The 16,792-nt window shown below is 39.2% G+C and overlaps 1 protein-coding gene across 4 annotated transcripts in view; it reads right to left on the bottom strand.

Annotated features, from left to right (window-relative positions):
• Nucleotides 1-16,792, bottom strand: part of ABCC9 (ATP binding cassette subfamily C member 9) — a 148,540-nt gene that overhangs the window by 3,499 nt on the left and 128,249 nt on the right. For all 4 annotated transcript variants that reach the window (XM_065940510.1, XM_065940526.1, XM_065940518.1 and 1 more), the window contains 4 exons: nt 14,770-14,878; nt 9,934-10,037; nt 7,163-7,296; nt 4,507-4,569 (listed from right to left, as the gene is read on the bottom strand). In XM_065940510.1, coding sequence (XP_065796582.1) covers nt 4,507-4,569; nt 7,163-7,296; nt 9,934-10,037; nt 14,770-14,878 — 410 coding nt within the window. The remainder of the gene's footprint in view (nt 1-4,506; nt 4,570-7,162; nt 7,297-9,933; nt 10,038-14,769; nt 14,879-16,792) is intronic.

Here is a 16,792-nt window from a genome sequence, read left to right as displayed (position 1 = left end):
TTTAGTAAAGTCAACTAATTCCCCGGGATAACACACAATTTGAAGAACCCCGGAAGGTGGTTTAATTCTGAGAAAACCATATGGGGAAGTCCATTCTGGCATGCAGTGTTAAAAGGTATTATCCAAGACTTTAGGTCGGCATGCTGTCTTTTTATCTTTAGAGATCACTGCCACCCACTCAGTCATTTTCTCTTCCCACATGGTACCTTTTGGAAAGAAGCTCTAGTGTTAGTAATTAATCATAATAAAAATTACCACTTCCTGAACGTATATTATACATTAGCTACTCCTCATGCATACTTGTTAATCATCAGAACATTCCATAAATGTGGGTGTTAATCTCTCTCCACTTTATGGGGGAGACCACTGGGGTTCATAATAAATAAAGCAAAATCAGATCACACAGATAGTAAGTAGCAGAATCAACACCCAAGCCAGGCTCATTCACTTGGAGCTACTTCCACTCTGCCATAGGATGTTTTGTTGGGAGGATGTGGTCCTTCAGAGGGTTGGTCGCCTGTCATTATTAGTGTCATGGTTAAGAAGACAAGCTTTGAAGTCAGAATGGATTCATGTTTTGGTTTCCCCATCTGTTAGCTGTGCAATCTTGAGGAACAAACTTAACTTTTGTATGCCTTAACTTTCACATCAGTAGAATGATGGCTGGGGAATGGTGGTGAGGATCAAACGAGATAATGCATGAAAAAATAATTCAGCACTTTATCTTTGCAGTGAACCTTTTCGCTACTCTTTCCAAGTTAAGTGCTGTCCAATAGAAATAAAATGTGAGCCACAAATAGGCGGCACGTGTAGTTTCAAATCTCTTAGGAGCCATATTTTACAAGCACAAATAAACAGGTGGAATTTGTTTTAGTAATGTACGTTAGTAACAACCCAAAGTTCAACCTAGGGTGGTCCCCAAAGCAAAAGCTTATCCCTTGCCCTGGACCTGAAGACGGGGTAGTCTCAGTGTTCGTGCTTTCAGAAAAGCAAGCAGTCTTGGTTGGAACTCACAACTAAGGGGCAAAGCAGCACATATATGGAGTCTGATAAAGATGCCAGCTTAGAACATGCACCACTAGTTTCAACATCCACAGACAAACCTGTATCATTCAGTAAATACTGGTAATTAATGGACTTCCCTGGTGGCTCAGATGGTAAAGAAACTTTCTACAATGCAGGAGACCTGGGTTTGATTCTTGGGTGGGGAAGATCCCCTAGAGAAGGCTACCCACTCCAGTATTCTCGCCTGGAGAATTCCACGGACAGAGGAGCCTGGCGGGCTACAGACTACAATCCACTGGGTTGCAAACAGTTGGACATGACTGAGTGACAAACAATGGTATATATTTAAGATATCACACTTTAAAGGACAATTTTTATCTTTAAGAAAGGCCCAGAGCCCCTTGCATCTCCAGGCACTTAGAAAAAAAATAAAGCTGTTTAATATCCGCTGTTCATTTTCTTCAAAACATTAGTTCTTCAACAACCATATTACAGATATTTTTAAAAATTTAGCTTTTAAACCCATAAGTAGGATATTATAAATATTGCCTTGATATTCTAAAATGATGCTTATTTTTTAAAATGTTGAAAAACTTGGCCTATAGAAGTAAATATATCTGGTGTTTATTCCATTACTCCAAATTAATTTCTGCTTGACAAAGTGTCAACTGCCATAGCATTGGTGAAATTTTCAAAACGCTCCAGAGAAATAAACCTCAACAAGACTGAAGTATAGATTACTTCCATTAAAAAAAGACACTCACTATTTGGGGGCATGAGGACTTATTTTTAGAAACCTGAGAAAGTTATCTTCTAAAGTTATTCCACAATTTTCAGTGGCAGTCAACAAAAGTAACAGAACAACTTTTATCAGGGAAGGAAAAATAGTTACTCTTAATAAATTCATTTATTTATTTATTGGCTGCACCACACAGTGTGTGGGATCACAGCTTCCTGACCAGGGATCGAACCTGTGCCCTCTTTGTTAGAAGTCAGTGTTTTAAATGATGGGCCACCAGCAAAGCCCCAATTACTCTTAATAGTTGTTGTTGTTTAGCTGCTAAGTCATGACCGACTCTTGTAACCCCATTGACCGTGCCCACCAGGCTCCTCTGTCCATAGGATTTCCCAGGTAAGAATACTGGAGTGGGTTCCCATTTCCTTCTCTAGGGGATCTTCCCAACCCAGGGACTGAACACACATCTCTTGCATTGGCAGGTGGATTCTTTTCCACTGAGCCACCTGGAAAGCCCAACAGAGCTGATGAAGCTTTTAACAGGGTTGAGGAGTATTATACAAGGGATGTATCAGAAGTTGGCTCTCCCTCTTATGAGCCTGGTAAAAGGAGCTGGGCCCACAGCATTTGGTCCTTTCCCACAATTTTCTGTGTCTGGGGAAAGAGCTCTTGGTATCCTGGTGGCCAGCTCCACACTGGGTGGTCTTGAAATGAAGAATGGGTGAAAGACATACGAGTAAACAGAAAAGTATTCAATGAATGTAGAAAAGCAGAAATCAGGTGAGATAACATAAGTTTTTGGTGAAAATATACAAATTATGCTCAAGAAATCTTCCAGCTGTCAACTAAATGGGACAATCCATCAGTACCATGCTTCATGCAGAGCAGAGAAAAATAGTCTTCGGAGTAGACAAGGGTCTGCTTTTCCTCCTTTTAACCTGCCTTTTTAAGGGGAGCAGGAAGCTCTTTCTCCTCATCTCTCCAGTGAGAAAATTCTTGAAAATGTTATTAAATTGTTTTTCAAGTTAGCCAATTTTCTCAAGTCTCCCTGTAGGCAACTCCAGGGCAGAAGGAATCACAGAGTTCATTGGGAAAGTGAAAGAAAGTGCTATCTCTTTACTTAGGCCCAGTTTACAGAAGGAGAGCCCTGATGGGGAATCGTTTCCAGCTACCTTGAGAAAGCTGCACTTCAAGGGTTCTATTGATTTTTTAATATTTTTATTTATTTGTTTGGCTGCATTGGGTCTATGATGCAGCAGGCAAGATCTTTGACCTTCACTGCAGAACACTAAATCTTTCGTTGTGGCATGCAAACTCTTAGTTGCAGAATATGGGATCTAGTTCCCAGACTGGGGATTGAACCTGGGTCCCCTGCATTTGGAGCATGGAGTCTTAGCCACTGGACCACCAGGGAAGTCCCAAGGGTATACTTTCTCCCATGCATCATTCACAAAACCAGAAACACAAGCGAGCACTTCACACATAACTCCTATGACTCAACTGTTAAAAACTTAATTATTGAGCAAGGCATTCTTAGGGCAGGTAAGGAATGTGTTTGGTACTTTAAGGACAGTTACAGAACATCTCCAAGGAATAGTGAAATTGGTCCTTAGGACAGAGGTAAATCTGGGTACAGGTTTTCTCTCATACTTACAGCTATTGTAACAATGATTGGTCTGCAAAAGCTGTCAAGGCCACTTTCTGCCAGACCACTCTCTCTGGTGCATTGATACATTTGAAAATATATGCAAATGCCTCATTGGTATTGAGCACAACAGAAGCACCCAGTTGAGCTGATTTGTATAATAACACCTTGTAGTTAGTTCCCTCCCCCATCCCTCCCCTTTAATCTGCATTCCTCTTGCCTTACTGTGGGGCAGGTGGCTAAGATAACTACCAGAGAATGGGATACTTGGCAGGGTAGCTCGTGATGTTTACTTGTTGGTCATCACCAAAGTGGAAAAGAGGCCATTCTTGATAGCAAGCAAGTTTGGAACAGTATCACACTCTACTAATATACCCTCAGATAAGACTAACACAAGGCCTGCATCCAAAATAGAAGAGACACGGTGCTGGAGAGAAAAGAAAAATGGAAAGGAGAGAAGAGAATCAGCAAGAGGGAAATGTCCAAGCAATTCATTTAAAAAAAGACTTTTGTTAAAGTTTAAGCCTGTCTGTAAGAACCCATGCATCTGCAAAGAGGCAGAGACAAAACCATGGCCTCTTTGCAGTAACTTGTAATGGGCATTGCAAACACTTAAGCAAGTCTTCAATTTGATCGGGGCTATCTAAATATCAGAGAAAGTATCTGCTGGTAACTCACGGACTTCTTTTTGCAAACAGCTGAGTAAACAGGAACACAGAAATTAAGTGTAAATAGTATCAGCAATCAAACTGATGAATTTTGCTTCTGAAACTGATCATCAGACAATTCGATTATTCAAACAAGAATCATCCCATATGAACTACCGTCTGTATCTGGTGAAATAGTACAGGCCATGACCTGCTGGAATTCTGAAATTTAGAATGCTCTTTCATTGCAAACTAGGAGAGGAAAGTAGAGCAGAGAGCTTGGGGAAAAAACAGTGTAACGGCTTTCAAAGCATGGCAATTTTTTTCTTCTTTTTTTTGCACGGATACAGAAATATTAGCAGAGAAATACATGATTTAACATAAGTATACTTTTAATTGCCCCCAAATAAAGAATACTAAATCTTCAAAAATCAACCAAAGAGGAGTAAATCAACGTTGTCTCCTATACTTACAGCTATTGTAACAACGGTGCGATCTGCAAAAGCTGTCATGACCACTTTCTGCAAAATGTTTTCCTGCCAAAAAATAAAAATAGAGTCTGAATTTTCTCTGGACTCCTTTCCGTTGCCAAAGTATTTTGTCCCCAAGAACAATGCTTCTAACATGCCCAATCTCTTCTGAGAATTCTCACTCCTATCTTTTGCAGAAGGTCTAACAGGGAGCAGTGCCCAGCAGGGAGCTCAGGCTGGGTTCTGTAGTGTCTTCAAAATGCAAAGAAAACTCGGCTGATTAACTAGGAATGACTGATAGATTTAGTGCCAGGAAAATGAATGAGGAAAATGAAACCAAATGGGTGGGGAAATGCTCACTTAAGGTTATGCCACAAAAAGGATGTATTCAAAACTAATAAAACCCTAAAACAGTGTTAAGTTTGGGGTCAGAAAAGGAGAAAATAAAATACATGCCAAAAATTTGGGTTTTGACCCATAAAAGTACATTCCTGGCAGGAACTATTTTTATTCCCACCACAAACCATTGTTGTTGTTCAGTCGCCAAGTCACGTCTGACTCTGCGACCCCATGAACTGCAGCGTGCCAGGCTTCCTGTCCTTCACTATCTCCCTGAGTTTGCTCAAACTCATGTCTATTGAGTCAGTGATGCCATTCAACTATCTCATATTCTGTTGTCCCCTTCTCTTGCCCCCCATCTTTCCCAGCATTGGGGTCTTTTCCAATGACTTGGCTCTTCGCATCAGGTGGCCAAAATATTGAAGCTTCAGCGTCAGTCCTTTCAATGAATATTCAGGGGTGATTTCCTTTAGGATGGACTGGATTGATGTCCTTGCTGTCCAAGGGACTCTCAAGAGTTTTCTCTAGCACCACAGTTTGAAAACATTAATTCTGCAGTGCTGAGCTTTCTTTATGGCCCAAATTGCTATTATATTTTAAAAGATATCAGGGGTAAAGATTCTTCCTCTCTCCTCAATAAAAAGGCTCAGTTACTGAAGTCTTTATGTGAAGCTGTTATTTCTTCCAATCACATGACTTATTGCCAATTAATTCATTCTTATTCTCTCCTTTTCTCTCTCTCTCTCATTTCTGTTGAGGCAGTACTACCCTTATAACCACAATGTTGTAAGAACTTAGTAATTAATACTAATTTTAATGAAGTTAGATTTAGAGAAATGGCTTCATTAGAAACAACTTCATTGCTTTAAATTATCTTAACTTGGAGAAGATATATAACTTCGTATAGATACTTTAACTAATTGTGCTCTATGCTCGGTTGCTCGGTTGCTCGGTCTGATTCTTTGCGACCCTATGGGCTGTAGCCCACCAGCCTCCTTCTGTCCATGTGATTTTCCAGGCAAGAATACTGGAGGGGGTTGCCCTTTCCTCCTCCAGGGGATCTTCTCTACCCAGGGATCAAACCCGTGTGTCTTTTGTCTCTTCATTGCAGGTGGATTCTTAACCACTGAGCCACCAGGGAAGCCCAGTTTAACTCATTAGTCTTACTTAATACAAAGAAAGGAAGCCTGGCATGCTGCAGTTCATGGGATCACAAAGAGTTGGACACAACTTAGTGACTGAACCACAACAACAACAATACAAAGAAATGATGTCAAATTAACATCTCCATATATAATTGGCTCTTAATAATCTTGAAGCTGTTTCATCTTTTTGGATCATTTTATTCAATCTAAAGTATACAGCAAGAAAAGAAATAAGATTTTTTTGTCCTTTTTGATGCCAAACTTTTAATATCAAGTTCACTTTTATAAGAACAACATTAATAGATAGCTCATAACATTTGCAGTTCAATGTGACATTTTCCCCACTCAGTCACAACCTTCAAACAGATCCTTCTTGGACATATTTGATAGTTTTTAAGATTTTAATTTTCATTTTATATTGGAGTACAGTTGATTTGTAACATTGTGTTAGTTTCAAGTATACAGCTAAGTGATTCAGTTATATATATATATACATATATCCATTCTTTTTCAGATTTTTTCCCTTTTTAGGTTGTTGCAGAATACTGAATACAGTTCCCTGTGCTATACAGTAGGTCCTTTTTGATTATCTATTTTATATATAGTAGTGTGTATATGTTAATCCTAAACTCCTAATTTACCCCTCCCCTTATTTGACACTTTTAAATGATCTCTTTTGAAAGGCAAAGTTTCTGCCTTATTACCATCAGTACATTGAGAGGGCCATTATTAATTCTAGCCAGTATTAAGTTTAGTGAATCCCTCTTCAAATTCCATTAGAAAATGATTGGTTTTGATTATCAATAGATTCTATTAAACAGTGATTTGCATACTTCATTTTAGAACTTCCATGGCAACACACCTGAATACTTGAATACAGGACAGCAGTCTCATCAACTGAGCCCTGGAATTCTACTCTCTTGAGGATTAATCAAAAAGTGATGGCAAATTTATTTGATGCTTATTGGACAACAGGAGCTTCTTTAAAACAAGAGTCAAGTCTACTTTACTGAAATTCTCAACGTGCTATACCACTACTTGATCAAGGAGGTAGTTGAGAAGACACTGAAAAAAATAGTCCTGAGGATATTCAGAACCCAGTCAGGAAAAATAAATTGTAATTTTTGCATGCATTTCTTCGACTCATCATTTGAAAGCAGCTTTGATGCACTCACTGTGGCCATGTCGATGGAAGCCGTTGCTTCATCCATGATGAGAATACTGCTTTTGCGGACAAAGGCTCTGGCAAGGCAGAACAGCTGTCTCTGTCCAACGCTAAAATTCTCCCCACCTTCAGTGACAACTGCATCTAAATGAAAAAAGAAAAAGCAAGGACTTCACTAAAGAAATGATATTAACACTTTCTTTAGGCAGCATAGTGGAAAACACATGATGTCCTATAAAAACCTATTGATATCACTTTGTACTGGTGCAAGGATTTCATTTTGGAAAAAGCAAAGAGGAATTTTACTTGGGGAAAATGAAGATGATCCTGGGCCATCTTATATTTGACAATAGGTGGTAAATTATCTGTAAATGCTGTTAAACATTTTAAAGACTGGAAGACCTTCAAGATGATTTAATTATCTGATGTAATTATCCAAGGCCCAGAGAAATGAAGTGACTTGCTCAAGATCATACAGATAACTGGTAGCAGAGCTTAGTGAGAAACAGAATATTCTCAACTCCAATACCTATTCTCTTTCCATTATATTGTCCCCTTGGACTCTAAGCTCCAAGTCGGTAAGGACTTATTAATGAATCCCCAGTACTTATCAATGAACATCTGACATGGCACCTAAATAGAAAACCTTGTTGTGTGGATAAGTGAATTATGTCCTCATTATAGTTTCCTTTTTTTTTTTGGTTTTCAACCACATTTTATAAACTACTGCTGTGAGTTTAGCTTAAATTCTATTTCCAAGATGATCTATTTAATTAGGATTCACAGACATTGTAGTAGGGCTCCAAGGGGCAATTTCTATTGATTATTGTCTCACTGCTTCAAATTCTTATAATTTCTCATGCTTGGAGACTATGCATCTATTCTCCAAATTTTAATGTATATAATAAATAAAAAGGAAACAGGGAATGATGAATGTTCTTCACTAGAACTGGTCTGAACCAGATCATTATCAAACCATTGAAGCAATCTTTATTAAGACAATGAGCATAAACAGCATTCAATTACAGAGCATAAATAGAATTCCTTGTTGCTTACACTGTCCCATAATTCCCAAATACTATGCCCACAATTCAAAACAGGTACATTCAGGTCTCATATTAGTGAGGAGAAATATATAGATATAATAATCTTTCCAAATACTAATGGGGGATGGGCAGAGTCTGAAAATCACTAGGGGAAAAAGATCTACGAGCATTATCTCAAGTAGACTTTTCAATTTTTCAAGTGCTTGCTGGACTTTCCAGAGGAGACATCAAAAATTATTATGGGAAAGTTCATCCAGACCTCTGGAATTATTCCCATTGTCTGACACTGGCAAGGTCAGTAAAATTATCCTTAAAGACATGCTGTCTCCACTTTGTTGTGGATGTCTTTTCCTTCGGACTGAATTATAATCATAAAAGATACTGTTTTTGAGTAGGCCCCACTTCCCAAATAAGCTAAAAAATAAATATAATTTTATTCTGTAGGTTGATTAAAAAAAATTAGATGGCAACAGTACAATTTGGCAACTACACATTAAGCATTAAAATTAGAATATCAACCATTATCTTTCAGATGCTTTCTTAAATGAGTTTAGATTTTAAGGAAACAGAAGTCCAAAACTACAGATGTTCACTTTTATGAATGAAAGACTATATCATGAACTCCCCCTTGTTTCATTAATCATGTTTTTCTTTCATTATTCATGTTGTTTTTTTTGTTTTTGTCATTAATTATTTGCCAGAAATTATACTACATGGCAAATAGATGGGGAAACAATGGAAACAGTGGCTGACTTTATTTTTGGGGGCTCCAAAATCACTGCAGATGGTGACTGCAGCCATGAAATTAAAAGATGCTTGCTCCTTGGAAGGAAAGTTATGACCAAGCTAGACAGCATTTTAAAAAGCAGAGACATTACTTTGCCAACAAAGGTCCATCTAGTCAAGGCTATGGTTTTTCCAGTGGTCATGTATGGATGTGAGAGTTGGGCTATAAAGAAAGCTGAGAGCTGAAGAATTGATGCTTTTGAAGTGTGGTGTTGGAGAAGACTCTTGAGAGTCCCTTGAACTGCAAGGAGATCCAACCAGTTCATCCTAAAGGAGATCAGTCCCGAGTGTTCATTGGAGTGATGTTGAAGCTGAAACTCTAATACTTTGGCCACCTGATGTGAAGAGTTGACTCATTTGAAAGGACCCTGATACTGGGAAAGATTGAGAGCAGGAGGAGAAGGGGACGACAGAGGATGAGATGGTTGGATGGCATCACTGACTCAATGGACATGGGTTTGGGTGGACTCTGGGAGTTGGTGATGGACAGGGAGGCCTGGCGTGCTGTGGTCCATGGGGTCGCAAAGAGTAGGAGATGACTGAGTGACTAAACTGAACTGATGCTACCTCTGGGACTGAATTCATATCAGGGATCTAGAAAGATTCCATATGCCACGGAGCAACTAAGCCCATGTGCCACAACTACTGAGTCTGTGCTCTAGAGCCTAGGAGCTGTGGCTGCCGAAGTCCTCGTACCCTGAAGTCCATACTCCATGAGAGAAGCCACTGCTATGAGAAGCTGGAGCACCACAACTAGAGAGAGAATCGCTCCCACTCGCCACAACTAGAGAAAAGTCTATGCAGAAACAAAGACTCAGCACAGCCAAAAATAAACAAAAATAAATATAAGGAGCTTTAGTGCTAGAATTATGTGATTCTAGAATAAAATGTAGATATGTAGAATTCATTGCACATATAAAAAAATAAATGCATCATTTAGAAAATATACCTAGACCTCCTGGTAGGGATTTGACCATGTTCTTCAACTGAGCAATTTCAAGAGCTTCCCAGAGTCTGTCATCTGTGCATTTGCATTCTGGATCTAAATTAAATCTGTAGGAAAAAAATCAGTTAGTGAATAAATTTTAAAAATGACTGCTTTATGTATGCTTGCTTATTGCTGTTCTTCCCTAAAGATGGAAATCCTATTTGTTTTGGCTTTTGCTGTATGCCCAGAATCTACAACAGTGCTTAGGATAGAACAGGCATTCACTTCATGCTTGGTAGGTGAATGAATGATCTGAATTTTATGAGCAATGGTTTTTTGATGACATAATTAGTAAGTTTGAATTAATGATATGATTTGATAAAATTCATTAAATTAGATTCATCCACCTTCATATTACATTTTTTGGGAAAATCTCGAAGAAATATTTTTAAATTTATTTTATTTAAAAAAAATTTTTTATTGGAGTACAGTTGCTTTACAATGTTGTTAGATTCTGCAAAGTGAATCAACTATATGTGTATATATATATCCCTTCTTTTTCAGATTAACTTCCCATTTAGGTCACCACACAGAATTGAGTAGAGAAAATCATAATTCCAAAAGATACATGCACCCCAATGTTCACTGTAGGATTATTTACAATATCCAGAACATGGATGCAATCTAAATGTCCATCAACAAAGAAGCAGATAAAGAACATGTGGTGCATATACACAATGGAATACTACTCAGCCATAAAAAGGAATGAAATTGTGTCATTTCCAGAGACATTGATGGACCTAGAGACTTACAGAGTAAAGTAAGTCATATTTTGTTCAGTGTAACTTGAATAGTATCCAGCTAATTATTCCTAGAGAACTAATGTTAAATACATAAATCTATATGGAAATACACAATGTTATTTCAGATTGAGTTATGCTGTACAAACCAGAGTAATAGTATTCATAATAAATATATCCAGAGATAGAGATTTCTATCATATTGCTAAATAGACACCTAGAAGTTTTAACTGAAGTAATTTTACAATGTGGCTCAGATCATGAACTCCTTATTGCAAAATTCAGGCTTAAATTGAAGAAAGTCTTCTTGATAGCTCAGTTGGTAAAGAATCCACCTGCAATGCAGGAGACTCCGGTTCGATTCCTGGGTTGGGAAGATCCACTAGAGAAGGGATGGGCTACCCACTCCAGTATTCTTGGGCTTCCCTTGTGGCTCAGCTGGTAAAGAATCCACCTGCAGTGCAAGAGACCTGGGTTCTATCCCTGGGTTGAGAAGATCCCCTGGAGGAGGCAAAGGCTACCCACTCCAGTATTCTGGCCTGGAGAATTCCATGGACTGTGTAGTCCATGGGGTCACAAAGAGTTGGACACAACTGAGTGACTTTCACTCACTTCTTCAGGGAAAAATACTAGACCATTTAGGTATGACCTAAATCAATCCCTTACGATTTTATAGTGCAGGTGACAAAGAGATTCAAGAGATTAGATCTGGTAGACAGAGTGCCTGAAGAACTAAGGACAGAAGTTTGTAACACTGTGACCACATCACCCCCAAGAAACAAATGCAAGGCAAAACGGTTGTCTGAGGAGGCCTTACAGATAGCTGAGAAATGAAGATAAGTGAAAGGAAAAGAATAAAGGGTTAGGGTTAGGGTTAGGGTTAGAAACTGGAGCCCATTATACAGAGTGAAGTAAGCCAGAAAGATAAAGAACATTACAGTATACTAACATATATATATGGAATTTAGAAAGATGATAACAAGAACCCTATATGCAAAACAGAAAAAGAGACACAGAAGTACAGAACAGACTTTTGGACTCTGTGGGAGAAGGAGAGGGTGGGATGTTTCGAAAGAACAGCATGTATATTATCTATGGTGAAACAGATCACCAGCCCAGGTGGGATGCATGAGTCAAGTGCTCGGGCCTGGTGGGCTGGGAAGACCCAGAGGAGTCGGGTGGAGAGGGAGGTGGGAGGGGGGATCGGGATGGGGAATACGTGTGACTCTATGGCTGATTCATATCAATGTATGACAAAACTCCCTGAAAAATAAAAAATAAAAAAATTTAAAAAAAATTTAAAAAAAAAAGAATAAAGGGGAAGATATACTTAACTGAATGCTGAGTTCCAAAGAACAGCAAGCAGAGATAAGGAAGCATTTTTAAGTGAATAATACAAATAGAGGAAAACAACAGAATGGGAAAGACTGGAGAGCTCTTCAAGAAAATTAGAGACACCAAGGGAACATTTCATGCAAAGATGGGCACAATAAAGGACAGAAATGGTATGGACCCAACAGAAGCAGAAGAGATTGAGAAAAGGTGGCAAGAATACACATAAGAACTTAAAAAAAAAATTCTTAATGACTCAGATAACCACTAAGGTATGGTCACTCATCTAGAGCCAGACATCTTGGAGTGTGAAATTAAGTGGGCCTTAGGAAGTATTACTATGAACAAAGCTAGTGGAGGTGATGGAATTCCAGCTGAGCTATTTCAAGCCCTAAAAGATGATGCTATGAAAGTGCTTCACTCAATATGCCAGCAAATTTGGAAAACTCAGCAATGACCACAGGACTGGAAAAGGTCAGTTTTCATTTCAATCCCAAAGAAAGGCAATGCCAAAGAATGTTCACACTTCTGTACAATTATGCTCATTTCACATGCTAGCAAGGTAACGCTCAAAATCCTTCAAACTAGGCTTTGACAGTACATGAACTGAGAACTTCCAGATGTACAAGGTGGATTTAGAAAAGGCAGAGGAACCATAGATCAAATTGACAACATCCGCTGGATTATAGAGAAAGCAAAGGAATTTGAGAAAAATATCTTTTTCTGCTTCATTGACTATGCTAAAACCTTTGACTGTGTGGATCACAACAAACTGTGGAAAAATTCTTAAAAAGATAGGAATTCCAGACTACTTTACCTGCCTCCTGAGGAATCTGTATGCAGGTCAAGAAGCAACAGGTAGAACCAGACATGGAACAATGGACTTGTTCAAAACTGAGAAAGGAGTATGTCAAGGCTGTATATTGTCACTCTACTTATTTAACTGACATCATGCAAAATGCTGGGCTGGATGAATCACAAGCTGGAATCAAGACTATTGGGAAAAATGTCAACAATGTCAGATGTGCAGATGATACCACCTTTATGGCAGAAAGTGAAAAGGAACTAAAGAGCATCTTAATCACGGTAAAAGAGGAGAGTGAAAAAGCTTGCTTAAATCTCAACATTCATAAAACAAAGATTAGAGCATCTGATCCCATCACTTTATGTCAAATAGATGGGGAGGCAGTGGCAGATTTTATTTTCTTGGGCTCCAAAAATCACTGCAGATGGTGACTGCAGCCATGAAATTAAGACGTTTGCTTTTTGGAAGGAAAGCTGTGACAAACCTAGACAGCATATTAAAAAGCAGAGATATCACTTTGTAAACAAAGTCAAAGCTATAGTTTTTTCCAGTAGTCATGTATAGATGTGAAAGTTGGACCATAAAGAAAGCTGAGTCCTGAAGAACTGATGCTTTTGAATTGTGGTGCTAAAGACACTTGAGAGTCCCTTGGACTGTAAGGAGCTCAAACCAGGCAATCTTAAAATAAATCAACCCTGAATATTCATTGGAAGGACTGATGCTGAAGCTCCAATACTTTGGTCACCTGATGTAAAGAGCTGACTCAGTGGAAAAGACCCTGATGCTGAAAAGATTGCAGGCAAAAGGAGAAGAGGGTGGCAGAGGATGAAATAGTTGGATGGCATCACCAACTCAATGCACGAGAATTTGAGAAAACTCTGGGAGATAGTGGAGGACAAAGGAGCTTGGAGTGTTACAGTCCATGGGGTCACAAAGAGTCGGACAGAATTTAGCAACTAAATAACAACAATTTTACAATTAAATATTAAACAATCTTACACACATTTTCTCTTTGAGACAAGGAATATTCAGTAAAAGGTGACAAACATTTTGCAATGAAGTAGATGGAGTAGGGGAACAAGAGAGAAAAGAGACTGGATGGAATAAAATAGACATGATCTAATGGACAGTAACAGTGAGCTCTAGAGTCAGACAAACTTTATTCGGAATGGCAGTTCTACCACCAACTAAGTGTATGAACTTGGCTGAGCCACAGCTTCTCTGAGATTGAAAATCCTCATCTGTAAAATGGGGACAATAATATAAACCCTTGAGCAGCACTGTGAGGACTCAGCCAAGAGCAGATGCCTCCATTCTCTTTCTCTCTTTTCTTTCTTTAGAAACAGCAAGCCAGGCATGGGGAAGAATGTGGCAGCTTCTTCAGAGCAATTTTGGTGGAAAGAAAAATTGCGAGGGGTGGAAGAGAAGCAAGGTATTTACCAAATTTAGTATCTGTTGAGCCCAAGCCAGACACACAAAAGACAGGCAGCACGTCTGTAGGGTGGACACCTCAGCAATGTCTGCCAAGAACCACCGTCCCCAGGTACAGAGGGAAGGGTGGTGTTTGTGGAGTTGAACAGAAGATATGAACTTTGGGGGGGGGACACAAAAGATGGGCGTGAGTTTGCGCAAACTCCAGGAGATGGTGAATGACAGGGAAGCCTAGCATGCAGCAGTCCATGGGGTCACAAAGAGTCAGACATGACTGGACGACTGAGCAACATCAACAAAGGATGGGCTTCTTTAGGTTAATTCAGCCATTCTAAGTGCCTCAATCCAAACGGTGGGACAGAACATCTGACCTCATCATCCTGGTGACGACCTTTCACACCTACCGAAAAGCAACTCAGAGTAAAACCCTCCTATGAGCCAAAGGATAAATACTGAGGCACATGAGTTTCTGTTGAATTTATGACCTACCGAATAGAACCGCTGAAGAGTATGGGATCCTGCAGAATGATTGAAAGCCTAGAACGTAGTGTGTGCAGTGGCAGTTTGGAAATGTCTATCCCATCAATGACAATCTTTCCTGTTAAAGAAAAACAAAAATGGCAGGCCTGTAATAAAACCACAATAAAATAATATTTGTTTGCCAATTGGAAGTGCTTTTCTAGTTCAGGATTGAAATTCAGAAGATGATGCTTTCCATGTAATTATTAAAAACATCATGATATGTCTCTAAGAAAAACAGGCATTTTGGTGATGTTTTCTTTCTTATGTATTTTATTTTCTCCTAAAGGGATTTCTACTTTTTACTATTTACATGGTTCATACAAACCAACGGTACTCTTTTCTCTCAGTGGTCTTCTTTACAGTATTCCTTTATACTGTTCCCAGCTTTATTTTCCTTCATAGGACGTTGTATTATACACATTTATTGATCTTTTTGGGGTTTCCCTGGTAGCTCAGTTGGTAAAGAATCCGCCTGCAACGCAGGAGACCCAGGTTCAATCCCTGGATTAGGAAGATCCCCTGGAGAAGGAAATGGCAACCCACTCCAGCATTCTTGTCTGGAAAATTCCCTGGACAGAGGAGACTGGCAGGCTACAGTCCATGGGGTTGCAAAGAGTTGAACACGACTTAGCGACTAAACCACCACCACAGATCTTTTTAATCGTGTGGCTCAGACAGTAAAGAATCCACCTGTAATGCAGGAGACCTGGGTTCGATCCCTGGGTTGGGAAGATCCACTGGAGGAGGGCATGGCAACCTACTCCAGTATTCTTGCCTGGAAAATCCCCATGGACAGAGGAGCCTGGCAGGCTACAGTCCATGGGGTCACAAAGAGTCGGACACAACTGAGTGACTAAGCATAGCACTCTCCCCAAACTAGAATATCAGGTTATTGAAGATGGGCATTTTTGTCTGTTTTATTCACTCGTTTATTTACTTATATATTTCAAAAAATTTTTACTTTGTAGTGGGGGATAGCTAATGAACAATATTGTGTTATATTTATTTATTTTTAATATTTGTTTTCATTTATTTTTTGGCCACACCAAGTGACATTCAGGATCTCAGTTTCCTGACTAGGGATGGAATCTGTGCCCTCTGTAATGGAAGCTCAGATGCTTAACCACTGGACTGTCCATGTTAGTCGCTCAGTCATGTCCAACTCTTTGCAACTCTTTGCAGGAGGCCTGCCAGCCTCCTCTGTCCATGGAATTCTCCAGGCAAGAATACAAGAGTGGGTTGCTATTCCCTTCCCCAGGGGATCTTCCTGATCCAGGGATCGAACCTGGGTCTCCTGCATTGCAGGCAGATTCTTTACCATCTGAGCCACCAGGGAAGCCCCAAGAAGAAAGGCTTCCCTGACCAGGAAACAAACCTGAGCCACAACGGTGAGGACATTTATTTCTAACCACTACACCCCCATCAGAGAAGTTTCTTTGCTCATTTATTGATTGAGGAGCACAGTACAGTACAAGTAAGAAAGTAAATTCTATCGTAGATTCTATAGGTATCAACTCTTAGTAAATTTCACTGTACATGAACTTGTGCAATCTTGATGACTTTTCCTTACCTTGATTGATTTATTTTATGATCTTGTTTTATGCAAAGATAATATTGCTCTATGAGATAAGCATGCTAAGAGAAGGATGGCAATTAGAGTCCCTTTTCTGCTGGATTTAGATTCAAGAGCAGGTAAAGTGATTAGCTTAAACTTTCTTCTGGGTATAATATATTATCTACTAAAATCTCAATTGCCTAATGATATTAAAAAGATAATCAGTCATCATAGTCCTCTTGGGGGCTGAAATGATGTTTCTGAACTCATGAGACTATGGCTAATCTAATATATTCCATCATAGTGACAGTTTTTTAATGAAAAGTTTCAATCAATTGTCTTGGATCCTGTAATTGGCTTATAATGCAAATCCCACAGAAAATCCTTAAAGGATCTGTGTATCATTACCAGCCATGGAAAGAGCGAGCTGCTCAT

The sequence above is a fragment of the Muntiacus reevesi genome, chromosome 1, assembly GCF_963930625.1.
Source record: "Muntiacus reevesi chromosome 1, mMunRee1.1, whole genome shotgun sequence".
NCBI lineage: Eukaryota > Metazoa > Chordata > Mammalia > Artiodactyla > Cervidae > Muntiacus > Muntiacus reevesi.
Note: the sequence above shows the minus strand (reverse complement) of the source record. Positions and strands in the feature narration are given on the sequence as shown.